The sequence below is a fragment of the Arvicola amphibius genome, chromosome 12 (genome assembly GCF_903992535.2).
Source record: "Arvicola amphibius chromosome 12, mArvAmp1.2, whole genome shotgun sequence".
Lineage (NCBI taxonomy): Eukaryota > Metazoa > Chordata > Mammalia > Rodentia > Cricetidae > Arvicola > Arvicola amphibius.
In genome coordinates this window covers 12,791,585-12,811,172 of record NC_052058.2, presented here as the reverse complement: position 1 = coordinate 12,811,172, position 19,588 = coordinate 12,791,585, and the positions used below count along the sequence as shown (strand labels likewise).

Genomic DNA, 19,588 nt, shown 5'->3' with positions numbered 1-19,588 from the left:
TTTTTAACTCACTGTGTAATCTAGGAGTGACTTGGACTTCTTATCTTCCTGTCTCTACCTCTGAAAGCAGATTCTCCTGCTTATATGGCAAGTCCTCTACCCACGGAGGCATCTTACAGTGCCCCCAGAACTCCCTCAGAGATAGTGGCAATCAGAGAACCTGTGCTGTAAGAAGTGGTCCAGAGGATTCTTGTCATGTTATATTAGTTGCCTGTGACTTCTGTATCAGATAAAAATACACGTAGGAACTGAAAAGAGCAGAAGTTGGGGCTGGAGAGATGGATCAGAGGTTAAGAGCAATGACTCTTTTGCGAAAGGACTTGGGTTTGATTCCTAGCACCCACACGGAAGCTAACAGTTATAGAGGACTCTAGCACCCTCTTCTGGCCTCCAAGGATACTGCATACCTGTACTGCACAGGTATACATGCAGGCAAAGCACCATGCATAATAAAAATAAAAAGAATGGAGGATTATCCTCTTTATGTTCTGGAGACCCACAGTCCTAAGTATTTCCACTGGAATAAAACCAAGGTACAAGCAGGGCCAGTCCTTGCAGAGGCTCTGGGGAAGGACCCAGACCCTGCCCTATTCAGCTTCTGGTGACTTCTGAATTGTTTGTGAACAGCAGGAGAAGGCAGGGCAGATTTACCTGCACCTTAAATACATATTTGATCCTGTTTATGACTCATGTCTCTTTGGAGAAGGGCCTCAGGTGAAAAGCTGGCATGCTCCACCTCCCTGCCTGCTGCCTTATAGGGAGCAGCCCCATAGGGCAGATGTCTGAGAGGACAGAGAAGCCTTGCTTTCCTGCGCATCCCACAGAGTTCACAGCCAGGCCATGGCAGCCCTGGCAGCTGGAGTATCCAAGCAACGTGCAGCTGCTAAGGGGCTTGGCTCTAACCAGAATGCTGTGAAGTATTTAGGCCAAGACTTTGAGAACCTGAGAAAACAATGCTTGAACTCAGGGGTGCTGTTTAAAGATCCAGAGTTTCCAGCATGTCCATCAGCTTTGGGCTACAGGGATCTCGGGCCCGGCTCCCCCCAAACTCAAGGCATCATATGGAAGCGACCCACGGTAAGACACAGCTGACTGTCACACAGGGTGGAGGGCTGTCACATCTACAGATCCCAGAGTTCGGATTCTGCCTTGTCTTCTAAAATTATTTCCAAGGAAGAACATATACAGGTTTGGAGCCGGACAAGGTAGATCTCAACAGTAGCTCTGCTGATGTGGCCTTGGGCAGGCGGTTTAGTCTCTCTGAGCTTCAGTTTTTCTGCCCTTAAAATGGCACTGTGGGGACCACTGTGTGTCCGTCTTGTTTTGAGAACTAGAAGTTAATCTTGGAGGGTAATTGCCCTGTGTGTAAGAAGCACAGAACACATGGTATTTAGGATTTCATAGTGCCCCCAGGCCAGCACATAGGGGAATAAGCCAAGGTTAGATACAGTCAGTTGTGGGCAACTGTGATAACATCACTGCTGAGAGACATAGGGTTACTGAGGGTCATGGAAGGTTCCATTAGGGCTGGAGAATGGAGAGGAGGAGTGGGTGTGGTCACACTGTGGTCTTCATTTGCATTCCCCTGATGATTATGGAAACTACCTTTTCATCTCTGCCCTTATACATCATTGGTGTATGCTTTAGAGAGATGCCCGTTCAAGCCCTTTGCCTATTTCTCAATGGTTCTGTTTGCTTTTTTGTTTCTTTGTTTGCCTTGCTACTTTTGAGAATAACTCTTTATTTGGTTTTGGAACTACCAGTTATTTAAACCTAGCAATTCTACAAAGACGGAGGTGCTTTATTTCCTCGTCCACATCCCGACAGCCATCCCTTTACTTCTCCACCTCCCCAGTTCAGCACAAGGAGCAACAGGGTCACATTTCTTTGTGAGTTGGGCTCATTTCACTTAAAATGATGTTTTTTTTGCTTCTGTTCATTTTTTTCTACAAATGACATGATTTTCATCTTCTCTATGAATGATACTCCATTGTGCACACACATATACTTTCCCTGCATAAATATACAATGTTTTTTGTTCATTCATCTGTACATGGGTAGCTTGGCTGATTCCCTATCATGGCAATTGGGATTAATGCTGCAAAAAACATGGATGTTCAGGTGTCCCTATCTTAGTTCTGGTTCTTTTAGATATACAACCAGGAGGGCTATAGTTGTTTTGTTTCTGCTTATTCTTAAGCTTCTAAGTAGGAGATCCACCTAGGTTCTTGTCCCAAGGAATGGAGGACACATTGGTCTAGATGAAGGCTGCAAGATCAGACCTGGGTTCTCAGGAAGAACTTGCTGTTGGAAGGGTGAAATCCCCTAGGACTTTTCTGTTTATGTGGGGTAAGAGCAGCAGCCCACCCACAGAGACAGCGGCTGGTCATGCTGGTCTCCTGTGCTCTTAGCACCTTGCCTCACCATCTGGGCTCAGTGTCTATCCCAAGCCCCTGTGAAGCACATAGTGCCCAGTGTGAACAGACTTAGAACAGCCTGTTCAATATTCTTTTCTGTCTGGAGTGTCCCCCACCCCTGGCAATTAAGCAGTTTATTGATCTGAAGGAGAAATATGGAGTCAGGAGTGAAGCCATACCAGGCTGATAATAAGGACTCCAGTTGAGAGACACATGGAGGGGTTGAATTGTTGGAAGGTTAATGGGTGGTGGAGGGCTCTGTTTGGAGCTTCCATTCTTTCTCCAGCTGCTACCTCTTAGATTAGTGGCTTTGGAGTTTCCAATTCAGTCATGGCTTGCTGTGCACTTGTCCTGGGCTAGGAGGTACCCAGAGGAGCTTTCACTAGTTGAAGAGGGGCAGAAAATAGGCAGACAACTGGGAGACACTGGAGTAGAGAAGAACATGGGCTAGGGTGTCAGGTGGTCAAGGTTCTGGTCCCTTGTCTATCACTCAGTAGCTAAAAGTGACTGTGGGTAAGTTACCAACCTCTCTGAGACCCCGTTTCCTTATGCATGAAGGGAGAATAATAGTAATACCCACCTCCTTGCGTTATGAGGAACTCTGGATGGAAGAATATGTAAATGCTTAGGAAGTGAGTTATCTCTAGATAGCATTACAAGACAGACTGACCGGAGAGAAAACTATTCAATGAACAACATGGATGTGAGCTGGGGCGGAAACAGTGATGCTTGACTGTGGAATTGGACAGGAAAATTATGAAAGACGATTAAGCGGGAATTGGTGGAGAAGGAGGTCATAGGTGAGATCAAGGAGAAGGCTTGGGTGTGAGCCAAGGCACTGGGCTGAGGAAGAGCATACAAGAAAGAGTGTTCTAAGAAGGCTGTGCTCCATGGTCATTAGAGCAGATAAAACACGGTGGGAAATAGGCGAAGCTAGAAACATCGTGGACCAGATGGTGGAAGGTCAGAAGTGCTGGGCTGTGGGATGTGGTGATGGAGTGAGGGTAAAGGCGTCACTGGGCTTCTTGACAGGACAATTCAGAGCCCTTCGAATGCCAAGTCTACCAGTGACACTGTCCTGGAGAGAAATGTTTCTGAGAAACCATCACTTCTGAGAGTGTGTGGGCTTTTACAGCACTTCCAATCCTGAGTTCCTTTCAGGAAATAAGGACTACTGTTTCCTGTCTTTCCATTTTTTCAGGGCTGGCGGAAGGTTTGGGTAGTTTGTGTTAAGGAGTGCTTGGGGGTCATCTCTTGATGGCCAGGAAGCATCATCCTGAACACACGTGACTGGTGCTAAAGAAGAAAAAAAAATAGCCATCCAAAAATGTAGGCAGATGGGGCTGCCTTTCTTCTGCAGGGTCTCCATCTTTCAGGTTTCTCCAGCTGCCTGGCTCTTCTGTCTCTGCTTTGAGGTTTAGTGGGGGAGAAGGTACACAGTAAGTTCTTGTGTCCTGCAGGGGCCTTATCTCCCTGTGAATTGTAAAATGAGGACTTTATGTGACCCTTGAAGGATCCATGTAATGTATCAGTCATGGCTACTTTTGGGAGTTGGGGGACATTTTGCACTATAATTAGTGAATAACACATATTAAAATGAAAATTCTACCTCCTTACCAACAGGCAGCGTTTTAAACTGTAGCCTCTGCCAGCATTCTCTCTTCCTGAACCCAAACCTAAAATTGTAGCAAAGCTTCACACACTTATTGGATATGAGTGTCTTTTGCTTCTGTCACATCGATAGTGTGACAGGGAATTGAGCAGAAAGGGCGGGGGGGGGGTCACCTTGAAGCATCGGTGTCATCTGTAGGTAGCAGCTGAGAGAATGGGCTTGAATGACAGAGCTGTCCCGTTTGGAGACAAGCTCTGCAGTGTCATGGAGCCTCTGCACGTTGACCAGCGGAGTTTCTGCACTACCCACAACGCTGCTGCAAGACTCTCTGGTGCAGAGATGCCAGCTTCGGGGCAGCTCAGCACCATGTCCATTTAGCAGAGTAATAGTAGCAGGGATGGATAGGTTTAAAAAAATTATTTAAGGAGAGTCTTTCAAACCCTATTCAATGCTTTCTTCCCTTTGTCTTGAAGTTACTGCCTTTTAAAGGCAAATTTAAATAAAAAGATTTTCCAATATGTCATTTTTTTTAATTAGTTTTTCAAATTCCTCCACCTTTTAGTTGTCAGGGAATAGTGGTCTAGAGCATGGGAGATCTTCAGCACCTGAGAGCAGATTAGAGCTACCGCTTTTACATTTACTATGGTGTGTGTGTGTTTGTGGTGTGTGTGTGTGTGTAAAGTGTGTGTGGTGTGTATAGTGTGTGTGGTGTGTATATGTGTAATGTGTGTGTGGTATGTATATGTGTGGTGTGTGTGTGGTGTATATGTGTGTGTATGTTTGTAGTGTGTATGTGACAGTGTGTGTGTATAGTGTGTGTGATGTGTGTGTATATGGGAGTGTAGTATGTGTGTATAGTGTGTGTGGTGTGTATAGTGTGTGTGATGTGTGTGTATGTGGGAGTGTAGTATGTGTGTATAGTGTGTGTGGTGTGTATGGGTGTGTGGTATGTGTGTATAGTGTGTGTGATGCGTGTGTATGGGTGTGTAGTATGTGTGTATAGTGTGTGTGGTGTGTATGGGTGTGTAGTATGTGTGTATAGTGTGTGTGTGATGCGTGTGTATGGGTGTGTAGTATGTGTGTATAGTGTGTGTGGTGTGTATGGGTGTGTAGTATGTGTGTATAGTGTGTGTGTGATGCGTGTGTATGGGTGTGTAGTATGTGTGTATAGTGTGTGTGGTGTGTATGGGTGTGTGGTATGTGTGTATAGTGTGTGTGTGATGCGTGTGTATGGGTGTGTAGTATGTGTGTATAGTGTGTGTGGTGTGTATGGGTGTGTGGTATGTGTGTATAGTGTGTGTGATGCGTGTGTATGGATGTGTAGTATGTGTGTATAGTGTGTGTGGTGTGTATAGGTGTGTGGTATGTGTGTATAGTGTGTGTGGTGTGTATAGTGTGTGTGATGTGTGTGTATATGGGAGTGTAGTATTATGTATAGTGTGTGTGGTATGTATGGGTGTGTGGTATGTGTGTATAGTGTGTGTGGTGTGTATGGGTGTGTAGTATGTGTGTATAGTGTGTGTGGTGTGTATGGGTGTGTGGTATGTGTGTATAGTGTGTGTGGTATGTGTATATAGGTGTGTGGTGTGTGTACAAGTGTCTCATCACATGTGAATGGGGGAAGCATTGAATAGGTTGAAGGACTCTGTTTCCTTAAACAATTTTTTAAAAATTTTTTTCCCCATACTGGTTCTCAGGAATCGAACTCAGGTCGTCAGGCTTGGTGGCAGATGCATTTACCCGCAGAGCCACCCTCTGGCCCACCGTGTTCACTTTTCACTTGCCACCAGAGATTGCAAAAGATTAAAACAAAGCAGAACAAAAAATCAAAGCTCCCTCACTGGAAGACTGGCTGAATGATTTGTGGTACTTTCAAAGCAATTTAAAACTTTGTTTTATAAAAGATGTAAAAGTACACGTGATCACACACACACAGAGACAGAGAAAGAGAGAGAGACAGAGAGAGACAGAGAGAGAGAGACAGAGAGAAAGACGGAGACAGGGAGAGAGCTATAGTTCGCATCCTGTCTTTCCCGGAATGCCCACCCCTTGGCACATTGGCACGTGTGGTGGTCAGTTAGAAGTTGTGCCTAGCAGAGGGAGCGGTCACTGAGAGTGTTAGGGAATTAGAACCCTGGGCTCTTCTCTCCCTCTCTCTCCTCTTCCTAGCTGGCATGAAGTGATCAGGCCTCTTATACATTCTTACAATGCTGTCTGCCTCACCACAGACCCCCCAATAGTGGGACTATTCATGGACTGAACCTTCGAAGATGTGGGCCCAAATGAGATTTTCCTTCCTCCTCTTCATTCTCCCCCTCTTTTTTCTTCCTAGCTCCTCTCTAATAGAGTCTTTAATCAAAATAATGATCTTGTTTTATTTTTCCAAGTGCTGGGATAATGGGTATGTGCCACCATGCCTGACACCTTTTCTTCTTTGTAAGTTGATTATCCCAGGTGTATTGTTATAGTAATAGAAAGTTGGCTAAGATATATGCACTTGCATGAAAGTGTGCTATCATATTAAAGGCAGTTTTGGGGAGAATGTGTTAGAAATGTTTATAATAAAGAGCAAAAATGGAAGGGTTTTTATTTTATTGTTTACTGTTAGAATTTTGTCTATCAATAAGAATTACTTTCTCGACAAAACTGTGAATTGAAAAATAATATTTGGGGTAGGAGAGTGGGGTGTTAGGGGAGAAGGGCTAGGAGCTGACTGGTTCATATAGGTAGGGCTGTCTTCCAGAAGGTTCCATCTCCTACAGTAGGATCTCAGAACCCCTGGTCACAGCTCCACCTGGGCTTCACCCCTTTTGTTCAGCTTTCTCTAGCTTCCCCATCATGGTGGATCTATCATCTCTTCACATCTCTACATAGGCAATGGTTCTCACTGCGTGGCTAGCCAGCCCTTGCAGGAGTGCAACCCATCCGTTTGCAAGTGTAGTCCAAGTTTCCCTCGGTCCCTTGAGGTCCCACCTTTCCCCTTAACAATTTGCCTTGTGTCCGGGCTGACTGTCTTCTTTGGACACTCCCCTGCCGACTGTACCAGAGCCCCCCTTTCTAGCAGGCAGCCGCTGTCCTCATGTGGTCAGCTGGTCAGCCAGAATGCCCCCTGGACTTTTAATATGAGCTCATTTTGCTTGTTTGTTCAGCTGTTTCCCAATAGTGTCAGCTTGATTTGCTTATGTAAACCAAAAGCCCTGAGAAGCCAGGATTTTACCTGTTGGTTTCTTCACATCTTTCCTCACCCTTCCATCTCCCCTGCCTGCTGTGAGACCATAAGACCCAGAATGGCACCCAGTAGGGCCTCCTTCCTGTGTAAACAAAAAAGAAGGGTTGGATGCTTGCCTCCGAGTCCCTCCTTCTAGTCTAGGTGATAGCACATGTGAGCAGATGCCAAGTGGAAGCTGGTAATGGCAGAGATAGAAGCAGGAATATGACCTCATCAGACCCGAGTTCTACTTGGAAATGGGTACTCCCTGATACCTCATCCTTGATCCCTGGCTTCCTCCCTGATAGATACCCTCGGGATTGGATAAGCTATAAAATCCTTGCTATTTAGTTATGTGTTTAAGGAATGCCCACAGTGGGCATTGCCTTTTGTCAAACAGACCTCTACTTGGCTCTCTGTGTAAAGAGGTGTGTTGTCCAAATGGGCGGGGTCATAGCTCATTGTGTTAGAGCCTCAACCTTTGCCTTTCTCCTACACACCACACCCTGAAGCCTTTTCACACCCACATATCCACACACCCATACACTCAGTGTGCACAGTAGTCAAGATCCTGGGCATGATAGGGGCTCTGGACTCCAGCTTTTGTCCTGTGGATCAGTAGCTGACTCTGGTGTCCTCCCTTTCTGGTCTCGAAGACCCACCAAGGAGATAAAGCCTGTATGTGTGGTAGTAGACAAGATGCTAGGCTTCTGCCAGGTCTGCATAATGTTTTTATTTACGCTGCCACCACCATTAAACAGCGCTTTCTGACTTGTGTTTCTCCTAAACTACTTTCAGGAACTGTGTCCCAACCCTCAGTTTATTGTTGGTGGAGCCACACGGACAGACATCCGCCAAGGGGGTCTAGGTGAGTAACTGGGTTGAGTCTTATTTATTTAGGGCGAGGGCGGGTGAGTGTAAGGAATGAGCAATACCACATTAAGCTGTTAGACACGGCTAACCGAATTTCGCGCATACAGGCTTCTGTTTCAGCCGCTGCAGGCTCGCGGTGGGTCTTGAGGTTGGCTTCCTTTAGCAGGTAGTTTTCTGTCAGCTCATTGAACTCCCTTCACGATAGAGTGAAGAGCGGGGAATATAGACCTAGGGTAGAAAGCCTGTAATGTTTTCCATAGCTGTCCATAAGCAGGCAGAGCATCCTGTGGGATGACCCTGTCTGTGTAATTACACAGAGGAGACGCCTCCTTCATTAGTAAGAAAACATGATCTTATCTCTGCAGCCAAACCTTCTTTTACAGGTCTGGGATCCTTGAATCAAGAACCTCCTTTTGGGGTGGGGGGAGGTGAGGACTCATGGAGGAATGGCTACCAAGTCAGAGTGAGGTCCTGGGTTCAGTCTTCAAAACAGATAAACAAGCAACAAACACCCCCCCACACACACACACACTCCCACAAAAACTAAGAAATCAACCCACCATTTCCTCAAGTCTCACAAGCCTTCTAAGCTAACAGCAGTTATTTTGGGAACTAATCTTCTCTTTGTTCTGTATGTTCTAGGCTCTCTGGGTTATAGCTCCACCACAGAGGTCACGTTAGAATTCAAGAGGTGCTGGTCCAATCCCCAGCATCAAAAATCATAAGTAAACAAACCAAGTTCACTGATGAGGCAGTTAACCAAACACAGCAAGAATGCACTTCGGCAATTACAAAGCTTGTATCTCGTTTCCAAACAAAACACTCAAGGCAGTTTCTAGCCACTCATTTTTAATATCTTCTCTTCACAGTTTAAATATGCTGATAATATGCAGAGACATACCTAGGAGTTTGTTTGTTTGTTTGATGGGGTGAAATTTACCCTGAGTGGGGCTCAGACTGACTCAGGCAGAGGGTGACCTTGGGACCACCCACTATTCTCCATCTCTGGAAGGACTGGGATTACAGGCCTGTGTGCTGTGCCCACCACTTTATAGGTGGTGCGGGGAATTGAATCCATGACCTTTGGTGTACTAGGCCATTTCTCTCTATCCACTGAGGAACATCCCTAACAGGACTTTTTTCTTTTTTTAATTTTAATCAGAATATTGTTAGGGAGCAAAACTTACCTGAAAATGTATCAAGTTTTAAACAGTTCTTAACTGTCTAAACACAAACTAGATGCAACTGTTACTGCCTTGTTTCTGTTAAAGAAAAATAAAACTTGGCTTGTAGGAACAGTGTGACTGGGAGCTTGTGTGACTATACCTTCTTAATCTGAGGGAAATACTATTCTTGGGGCTGGGGCTGGGGCTGGGGCTGGGGCTGGGGCTGGGCCTGGGGCTGGGCCTAGGCCTGGGGCTGAGGCTGGGGCTGGGGCTGGGGCTGGGCCTGGGCCTGGGGCTGGGGCTGGGGCTGGGGCTGGGGCTGGGGCTGGGTGCTTACTTAGAATGCCGGAGGCCCTAGGTTTAATCCCAGTTGCCACCAGAAAACAAAACAGACACCACTCTTCACACTGCACCGTTCCACAGTTCCATTATATAAATATTTCAAATATTTAAAATGCATGTATCTTGTAAAAGAGGAAGAAGCACACACTATCCTCAGTGGCAGGTGAATTCTGTTGCCCTCCAGCCCTCTAACCCCAGAGCCTCCCTGACAGGAGTTTCTACAGAGAGCTGGGCAAAATTTAATAGGTTTTGTGGCCCAGTGGGACCCTCAATTGAGCTCGCTAGGCTTTCATATGCCTCGTCACCTACTTTGTGGGTAGCTCCAAAACACAAGTTAGAGATGAAAAGAAAAGAGAAAGGAAGGAAGGAAGGCTGGGAGGAAGGGAGGGAGAGAGGGAGGAAGAGAGGGAGGAAGGGTGGGAAGGTGGAAGGGAGGGAGGGAGAGAGGGAGGGAGGGAGGGAGGGAGGGAGGGAAAGGCTTCACTTGATGAAAATAAACAGCACCTCCCTTTCACGGCCACCCCTTGACCTTTTGTTTCCCAGCACAGTGTTCTACCCTTCCTCTCTACTCTCCTTGATGCAGCCTGGAAAACCTCTTTCTCCTCAGCCTGTGGGAAACCATCAGGACTTGGAAAATTACAGGGCATTTGATTTTAAATGCTCCCAATGTTCTGTCCTTTAATGAGCACAGAAAATAGCTTAGTTCGAACTCAGGCAGAGTGACTACAAAGCAGGAAACACAATTGGGGTGCCCCACTCCCAGACACTCACGCCCTGCACCCCTCTAACTCTGTGTGAGGTCCCCAGAGAGGTGAATGTGCTGACCTTTTGCCTGCTCTGGGTGAGAACACGTTGCCCTTTTCCTTCAAGCTAAACAGCTAGTCTAATTTAGCCCACAGCCCAGGGAAACACAACTTTGAATGTCTGCCTTTAATGGCCCCTTGTTAGAGACCTTTTAACTTGGGGAAAGGCAGTTAATGAGTGCTTTTTCATTGATTGACTTGGTGGGACTGTCCTTTGATTACTGTTAAGCAAGGATATTTGAGGGCTTCCAGAAGGGACTGGAGCGTTACCATGGAGAATGTGTGCGGTGGATGGAGACCCATGCTAGAAGCTCAGGAAACGAACCTAACTATTCTCTGATTCCCGCTCACAGCAGAACACGTGGAGCTGTCACCGTGGTGGCGGAGTAATGACAGAGCTAGAAAGGGAGCACCTGAACGGATGGGACAGGAGCCTGGGGAAGGGTCTGGGTCCCTGTTGATCAAGACTGCATTTAGTAAGCAGAAAAACAGGTGCTTCCTAGCCAAGGCTGCGACTAGCGGCTGAGTGACAGCAGCACGCATGGCCTGTGAGGTCTGAGCCAGGCTCAGCTCCGGGCTATGAGAAAGGATTTCTCACTGTACACAGATAACTCCCCTTCCTGAGAGCCCAGGGAGCTCAACACAGTACTTGTGGGTTTGACCATGGCAGGGAGTAATGTTTGCTTAATGTTTTGTTGGTATTCTAGAATCCACTGTTGGCACTGGGATGCCTCTATTTTTTTTTCTTAATTAGAAATTTAAAAATACTTGACTTGTGAGACAAAAAGAGGTCATTTATTTATTTATTTTTGTTGTACTGGAGGTTGAACCCAGGGCTTTGGGCATGCCAGGCAGGAATGGTACCACTGAGCTATGCCCCAGCCCTCCCTCCTTTAAAAAACTCATTTTAAGATAGAATATTGCTAAGTTGTACGAACATGCCTCAAACTCACTCTGCAAGCCAGGTGGGCCATGTACTCATGATCCTTCTGCCCCAGACTCTTCTGAGTGTTGAGATTATAGGTGTGAACCAAAACACCCAGCTGAAAGTGGTATCTTTTTGCTAGAATTCTTACAGTTTTTCAGTAAACACATTTAAACATCAAAACATCACAAAGTTGAAGTATCTCAAAACAATACTTAAGGGTTGTAACAGAGTTCTCCACTGACCACCCCATTAGTGTCCCGTGCCTCTATCAAATGCCTCACTATCTCTTCACAGTGCTCCACCATCCCGTCACAGTGCTCCACCACCCCGTCACAGTGCTCCACCATCCCGTCACAGTGCTCCACCATCCCGTCACAGTGCTCCACCACCCCGTCACAGTGCTCCACCATCCCGTCACAGTGCTCCACCACCCCGTCACAGTGCTCCACCACCCTGTCACATTGCTCCATTGACCCAATCAGAGTGCTCCACTGTCCCTCAGAGTGCTCCACTGTCCCTCAGAGTGCTCCACTGTCCCTCAGAGTGCTCCACTGTCCCACCAGAGTGCTCCGTGGTCCTGTGATAGCATCCATTTGTGCCATTACAGTAGTCCACTGTCGTACCTCAATGTTCCTTTACCCAGTCCAGTATTCCAGTGTCCCACCACGGTGTCTCCTCCTCTGTCCTTGTATTTTGGATAGTATATGTCCCAGAGCCTTTGGATGTTTTCTGTGGCACTGTGTTTAGTGGCTTTCACACAGCAAGCCACATTTGTGTATTAGAACTCATTTGGTGCCTGGCTTTGGATGTCCTACCCACCTATCCTAAGGAAGAACGGGGAACATTCTGGCTCATGGGTAGGAGATTGCTGGGTTGGTGGAGCTGCTATCCATGAATCTCAGTGTTGCTGACAAACAGGATCATCTTCCGTCTCTGCTAGTCTGAATGAGTTGGCCGTCATCTCTTCCATGGAAGAGATGCTGCGGATGGCGGCAAATTTGACCACTATGGCCACACATCCCCAGAAGTTTTGGTTTTATAACTATCATAGGAGGCCTCTGATGTGATGGTTTGGATTGTCACCCACTTGTTGGGCCAGCTGCTGCAGAGAGAAGGGTAAGGGCCTTTATGGCCAGCCCAATCTGGAGCCTGGCTCACTGTTCGGCTTGTGAGAACTCTCTCAGTCACGGGGAGGACTTTACAATAGTGGGGAGTGGCTTTTGGCAGATGGTACCATATAAATGTGTGTCTCGGGTGGGGATGGGGTCTCAGCTAGTCTGGGCTTTCCCACAACCAGGTCATGTCTGTCCTCTGAGCCCAGGGGCCTGGCTTCTTTCCTCCCTCAGACCCATCATGCTCAACTACATTCATTTCCTTGAGGCTCCCGTTCTCTCTCTGGATCTGTCAATAGCCAAGACTCTTTGAGCTTATCTCTGTAGACCTGGGCCTTCTCGCTCAGCTAAGGAGTATCCTGACCACCATTTCCACAGTTATAAATAAAACAGCTTGGTAAATGTGGCTGGGGAACTAACACTTGGTTCCTTATCAACCTGGAAGTGGTCCTTACCATGGATAGAAATGGTTAATAATAGCCCTGGGCATCATGACTATGTGTGCCCCCAGACATGGTGACGATCAGCATTCGGAGAGTGCTTGCAGCACTTTGATCTGGTGACCTAAACCCTCTGTCATTATGTCATTGTTAAAGTACTTGAAAACGGATATAGCCAAAGCTCAAGTCTTCATGTGCTTTTCTCCCTGGCTTCCCAGGATTGTCAACAATCAGGTTGGATCAGGCATAGAACAAAAATTGTATCCCGAAGTTGTCCATGCCTCTTGATTTTCAAGGAATTTCAAAGTTCAGCTGGGCGGTGGTGGCTCATGCCTTTAACCTCAGCACTTGGGAGTCAGAGGCAGGTAGGTCTCTGTGAGTTCAAGGCCAACCTGATCTACAAGAGCTAGTTCCAGGACAGGCACCAAAACTACAGAGAAACCCTGTCTAAAAAAACAAAAAAAAAAAAAAAAAAAAAAAAAAAAAATCAAAGTTCTGCAGAAACCAGGCTATCTGGTTGTCTGTCCCCAACTTTCTGACAAGACTGGGTGGAAACATTAAGAAATATAAAGGTATCTAAAAGGGCTTGATCCTCAACAATGGAAGACTGTTCTAGAAACAGTTCATAAATGGACCCTTGATGGTGGCTGTGGGGAAAGGCATGCAAAGACGCCTGCATTCGTTGCTGCTGCACCCCTGTTGGGCTTCTCTGAGATGGCTGGTCTCCAGTAAACTCTCTGGCAATGGCTAGTTCTTTCCTCGGCTCCAGCCAGTCCTTGCCGGTGCTCATACAAGCATAGAACATTAGCAAGTGCTGTCCTTGGTGCCTTGACTGTGGAAAGACAAAGAACTCAAATGGCTTTAGTAACTGTGGGCCCAAATGCGACAGGAAGGATGCACTCACAAAGACAGAGACCCTGGACCCTGGAAAATGAAATCCTAAAAGCTCTTTCATAAGAATTTTTTTTCCTTAACAAATGTGGACCACAGACTTCCAGAATGTAGAGAAACCATTGGGCTTTCTGAATAACATAATATTTATTCAAAATTTTTGTTGGATGGTTTTCTTTCCTCCTTCTTACTGCTTCTCTCTCTCTCCTCCTTCCTCCCACCATGCCTACCTCTCTCCCTCTCTTCCTTTCTTCTCCTCTTTCCTCATCTTTTCTTGTGTATTAGGGAAGAGCCCCAGGCCCCTGCGCAGCACACGGATGCTCCACCATTGATATATTGGCTCTCCTTATATTTCTCGCTGTCCTGAACCAGTGTGCTCGTGCCTGTGTGTTAACTGCCCTTCACCCCCATTCTCTACTGACTTGGGTTTGCTCTTCAACTCTCTAGAACTGATGTCTTATTCATCTTTGTTGCATTTATTGAATAGAGTGTTATATTTGATATTCATGTTTCAAAAAGAGAATGAGTGGAAAATTTCACATCTCTAAAGATAAACGAAAGCCCGATAGCAATGACCCTAAACTCATCACCCTCTTGGATGCAGACCTTGCATTGATTTTCTTTTGTGAACCAGCACTCCCCCACGGAGCAGGGCCTGGACTCCTGGAGCCGAGATGGGCATATGCACTCGACAGTAATTGAGAGCAGAGTCAGCAACCTTAAGACATCTTCTGATCTGAAATGTCCTTCTAGGACTGGGGCGAAGTAAATCAATTCACTAGATCCAGATGCTTACTTTTAATGAGCAACTGGGGAGCTTCTGCTCACACCAAGGACCAAGTGGGCTCATTGATTCTGGAGAGCAAAGGATCAGACCTCCGGGAGGCAGGAAAAACTGCAGAGGCCATTTCGTGCGGCCCCGTGGGGTGAAGCGGGATATTGGTACGTTTGCTTCTGACGGGGTCTTTTCTTCCTTTTGCTGATCTCTTTCTGTTCTTAGTCTCCCTTGCACTCGTGTTCTGTTGCACTGTGACCCCTCACCTTTCTATTTTGAACAAAGGTGCTTGGGACAAGCATTAGTTGATGTGGCTGTGACATGGTATTTATATTGGCCATTCCTCAAGCGCGTGGGAGAATTCTGTTAGTCGCTTAGTTCAACCCACCCTTTTTTTACTATTTCCTCCCGGTAGGACCGAGGGTGCTGGATAGCAGGGCTGGTAACCCCAGCCCCTTATTATTTTCATATCATAGGACAATTGTCACAACTAGATAAAGTATGAAGTATCGCTTCTGCCCAATTATTTTCTCCCTATCTCTTACTCACTTCCCTGTATCTTTTATGACATGAGTGAGGCACAAATGCCGTCATTTCCTTTTGGGGGTAATTTTCAGTAGAACTGAGCTTGCACCCTACACTTTTTGCTCTATGCATTTAGAAGCACCATTCTGAGATCAAACTTCTGGCTTCACTGAGCTGCCATTGGGATCATGTCACAGGCAGGGCAATGGTCACTTACGACAAACATACTGTCCATGTCTCCAGGCGGAAATTTGTCAGGAGGGCTTTTTTAAAAAAAAAATTCTGGTTTTATGTGCTCATATAGAGCCGTTCTCTACTGTAAAGGAGCGGGCGAGTTTGTGAGCCTCCAGGGAGATAGTCTCTTCACCTCAGGAGGAGGTGGTGGGTTGGCCCAGGTAACAGGCTTCTCTCTAGGTTCTGTCTTGGCTGAGCAACCTGAGTTTGGAGGGCTAAGCCGTATCCCACAGTGTAGGATTCCTACGCAGGGCCTCCATCTGAACTCCATCTGCATTGCTTTAATATATTCCACAGATCATACTGTTTGTGCCCTGCTAGTAGCATGCCTGCCTGCTCCCTACCCGTGGCTTGCATTTTGAGGGGGTTACTTGGAGACACAGAGAGGAATTTTTCATCATTGATAAACCATAACAGTTGGGCTTCTGTGTTCCACCTGGTACTTCAGGAGCCCCACCTCAGACACCAGGCCAAGACACACGGCTGGTTAAAGGACATAGTTACAGGAGACTCTGGACGACCTGAAGACAGAGAAGCTGATGGAGCGCGAAGTACTAGCAATTCAACGTCCCAGACCTCAGAAACTAGGGAGGCCTGTGTGTGCAGGCTCTCAGGATGCCACTGAGCAGGAAAAGAGGATGCAGGCTGGGGACAGGGTGGCAAGGATGAGGCCCCAGGCTGTGTTCAGGTCCTTCACATGCAGGGGGCTCTGAGGCTTTAGTGGAGGCTTCAGCAATTGCATCTAGGGTTGTAGCTCAGAGGTGTGTGCTGCACTCCCTGAGAAGCCAACTCCCATTCTGCAGGGACCACAAGAGCCTGGTCCTGCTGCAGTGAACTCACACCAAGTGTTCACAGAAGACCATGCAGCTGCATTCTTCCACAAGGCGGCCAGTGTGACAGAGAAGCAGACACTGTTCCATGAGCCATTCAAGGCATCAGCCTTTGGAGGATGCCTCCTCTTGCCCTGTCCCTTCCTGTCACCTGCTGATTGTCATTGCTGAAGTTCTTTGGCTGTGCTACCCTTATCAGTTCCCAGAAACCACTTGGGGCCTTTCTGTCAAGAGGCAGCATATGCTTCCCACAAACTCCTTTTATTCCCACATTTAGTTTGTAAAGTCACAGTAGTGTTCCTGTTGCCTTAGGGTAATGTGGGGGGGGGGCACTTCTCTTTCCCTTCAAATATTAGCGATTGGAAGGAAACAATCCCTGGACTACATCTTAGTTTCCCCGCTCTCAAACGCTTCAAGAGGTCCTGCAGGATTGCTGTGGGTCTAGGGATTTGCTCTCAGGTTCTATGACCTAGGAACTGTCCTGTATCACATCCCAGCCTTGGTCCCTGATCCTGCGGCTGCTGCATCTCTAGGCAGCTTCCCCTTAGTAAGATAGACTTTCAGGAATTCTTCACCCCTAAGGCCAGTCTTAGAATTCTTCTGTGCCCTTGTCTATGTCCCAAGAACTGTTTCTCCAGTACTCCCCAGGCCTGGGCGAGCATAGCCACCCCATTGCAATGAACGTGGAGCTCTTGGTCTTTCTCTTGTCTCATTTGCTTGTTAACCTATTCTCATCAGTTTGGGCTCAGTATCTCCTTATTCCCTGGGTCATGAGAGCCAAAGTTAGGTGTGCGTGCGTGCGTGCGTGTGTGTGTGTGTGTGTGTGTGTGTGTGTGTGTGTAAGGGGGCATCTAAAGGAGAACCAACTCCAGAGGCTGTGGCTTCAAGTGCTACTCCTAAATGAGGAGGCCAGGAGTAGGTAACTGGAGAAATTGGTACTACAGCAAACAGGAGAAACTGTACAAAGGTGAAGCCATCACCCGAAAGTCTGAGCTGAAGTTACCAGGAAGGGAGCTGGACCCTTCCTTTACCCTATATGCATTACCCCCGTCAATGCCTCCAGTTATCTCCTTCCCACCACCCTGCTTTACTTTCTTTATGACATTTATCACCACCAGGCATATTATTCATGCCTTGTTTTTCTCACTAAAACATACCAGGCATGATATCAGATTTTCTTTGACACACATTCTTAGCGCCAGGAGTCATGGCGCTAAGACTCCAGAGTCTAAGCTAAGGTCCAGAGTAGCTGCCCAGTGAATGCGTGGGAAATGAGTTTGTAGAGGAAGTCTTTAGTGGCTTTTGGGTGACAACGCTTCCTCGGCAGGGTCCCCTGCTTCCCTGCTTAGGGTTCAGCTGTCTCCCTCTCTCCTTGCACTCTGTCTGCTTTCGGGAGGACATTTACCCAGCCTAAACATGCCTTGCTTTGGTCTGTCAGGATCTGTTACACTGTCTTGCACTTTGACCTCAGAGCTGCTTGCAGTTGGAAAGCCATGGTCACTTTCGGGGAGATCCCCTGCTACCCTGTGTTTAACATGTCATATACTTTAAGAACCATGCTCCACCCTTGGGAGCTTCATGGCCCCTCCCACTGAGTGCCTGGAACCATCCACTTTCCAGCTTTGGAGGAACAAAGCTGCCCCGGCCCGAACTGTGGCTGGTGTTATTCCGCGAACCTTAACACCCCTCTCTTAGCATTTAGTATTTCCTCGCTACACCCGTCTTATGGTGTTTTGCTGTATTTTTTTATTTCAAAGGGCATTACAATTAACCACAGTAAGCAAGCTAGGTTCTTCGTGATATATTTACATAAACCCTGAATGTATTTATCTACTAATGGCCCTGCCCTGGTGAATTAGTTCCATTTTTATAATCTACTAAGAAATTCTTTCTCTCTCAATAGCATTAAAGGTCTGATTAAGTGGTGGGGGGATAGGGACTCCCTGAACAGTTTCATGCCAGAGAGTCTAATTCCTTCAACAATAGCTGAAATTAGATGAGGGCTGGTCTACAGGGCTTCCTGCACAGCTCCAAAGTGCTCTGAAGTCATCCTAGGAAGTTCCCTTGGCTATGAAGTAATCTCTCTCTCTCTCTCCCTCTCTCTCTCTCTCTCTCTCTCTCTCTCCCTCTCTCTCTCTCTCTCTCTGTGTGTGTGTGTGTGTGTCTGTCTCTCTCTGTCTCTCTCTCTCTCTCTGTCTCTCTCTCTCTCCTTCCCCACTGACAAGTTAGAAGATAAAGCATGCCGGCCTCGCATTCATACATGCCCTGCTACCCTTTTCTGTTTTTTCCTATTTTGTGACCACATTAAGTCTGGGGTGCTCTACAGCTCCGGGAAACAGAGACTCTCAGGCTCAGACCTGTCCTTGGACAAACGCCACTTTGCGTTGTTACAGCTGTCCTCCACGCTGAGCTGCCCCACACTTCCGTGGATCTCCTGCCAGGTTTGAGGAGCCTTTCGTGAGTCACCATGGGAACCAGGAGTGGAGGCGAGAGGTGATCTGTGGGGCAGCAGAAGTGGATTATTTAGTGTGTGTTATTAGTATATGCAGTACATCTGGAAGGAGTTCTTTTGAGGACCTAAAATTATAGTTGCTATAAGAGAGTTTGTTGCTCCCACTCAGAAATAAACAAACACCAGGAGGAGTCAAGGTTGATTTTTGAAAGTAGTTCCCTCCCAGGGCCACCACAGTGCCCCATCTCCCATGGAGAACCTGGCGCTGGGCTGGTGAGGACTTATGGACATATACAAAACACAGGAATGACTCTCGGCTCACTTCTAGGTCAACGATATCTCACAGCAATGTGGTCGTGGGGTCCGGATGGCACTCCAGAAAAGCCTTGCTAGACTTCACTTGCAGCTGCAGCTGCAAGGGTTGGTTGTGGTGTCGGGTCCAAGTTAGTGTGAGGTGCTTAGAAGGGGGAAGGACTACGTGATTTACCTGACATAATTGCCAGCATCAGGAAGAACACTCACGGCTCTTTCACTCCTTTGAGTGGCTAGTAAGCTTCTTTTCCATGCTAGGAAACGGGCAATGAGACAGGCCCTGACTCTCCTCTTCTGGCCTGGGTGGGTATGGGGAGAGGGTTCCTGGCAGCAGGGATCTTAACAAAGCCCTTTCATTCAGAAGAACATGTGGTTAGGGGGGGGGTCTTCGGGGGTGGGGGGTAGCATAGAGTAAGGCTCACAGAGGCTGCACAGTGGCCAGATCCTGCCGGGCCCCGTGGCTGTATGGAGAATTTGAAGGATTCTGGATGTTATTCCTAAGGATAATGGGGAACCACAAAGGTTTTAAGCAGAAGTGTGTGTGGCCAGATGTGGAGAATGGAGACTGGGAACCCTAGGCAGAGCACAGCTGCAACACAAGAAACCCTTGCTACTGCAGATAACCACAGACATGAACAGTACTGGAGAGTAACCTGGAAGCTCTCATT

General features: G+C 47.2%; 1 protein-coding gene across 1 annotated transcript in view; it reads left to right on the top strand.

Moving 5' to 3' along the window:
• Positions 1-840: 840 nt before the first annotated feature.
• The window catches only part of Capn8 (calpain 8), a 70,605-nt gene continuing 51,857 nt past the window's right edge, over positions 841-19,588 (top strand). The window contains exons 1-2 of the mRNA XM_038349465.1: positions 841-1,077; positions 8,036-8,105. Of these exons, the coding sequence (XP_038205393.1) occupies positions 841-1,077; positions 8,036-8,105 (307 nt within the window). The remainder of the gene's footprint in view (positions 1,078-8,035; positions 8,106-19,588) is intronic.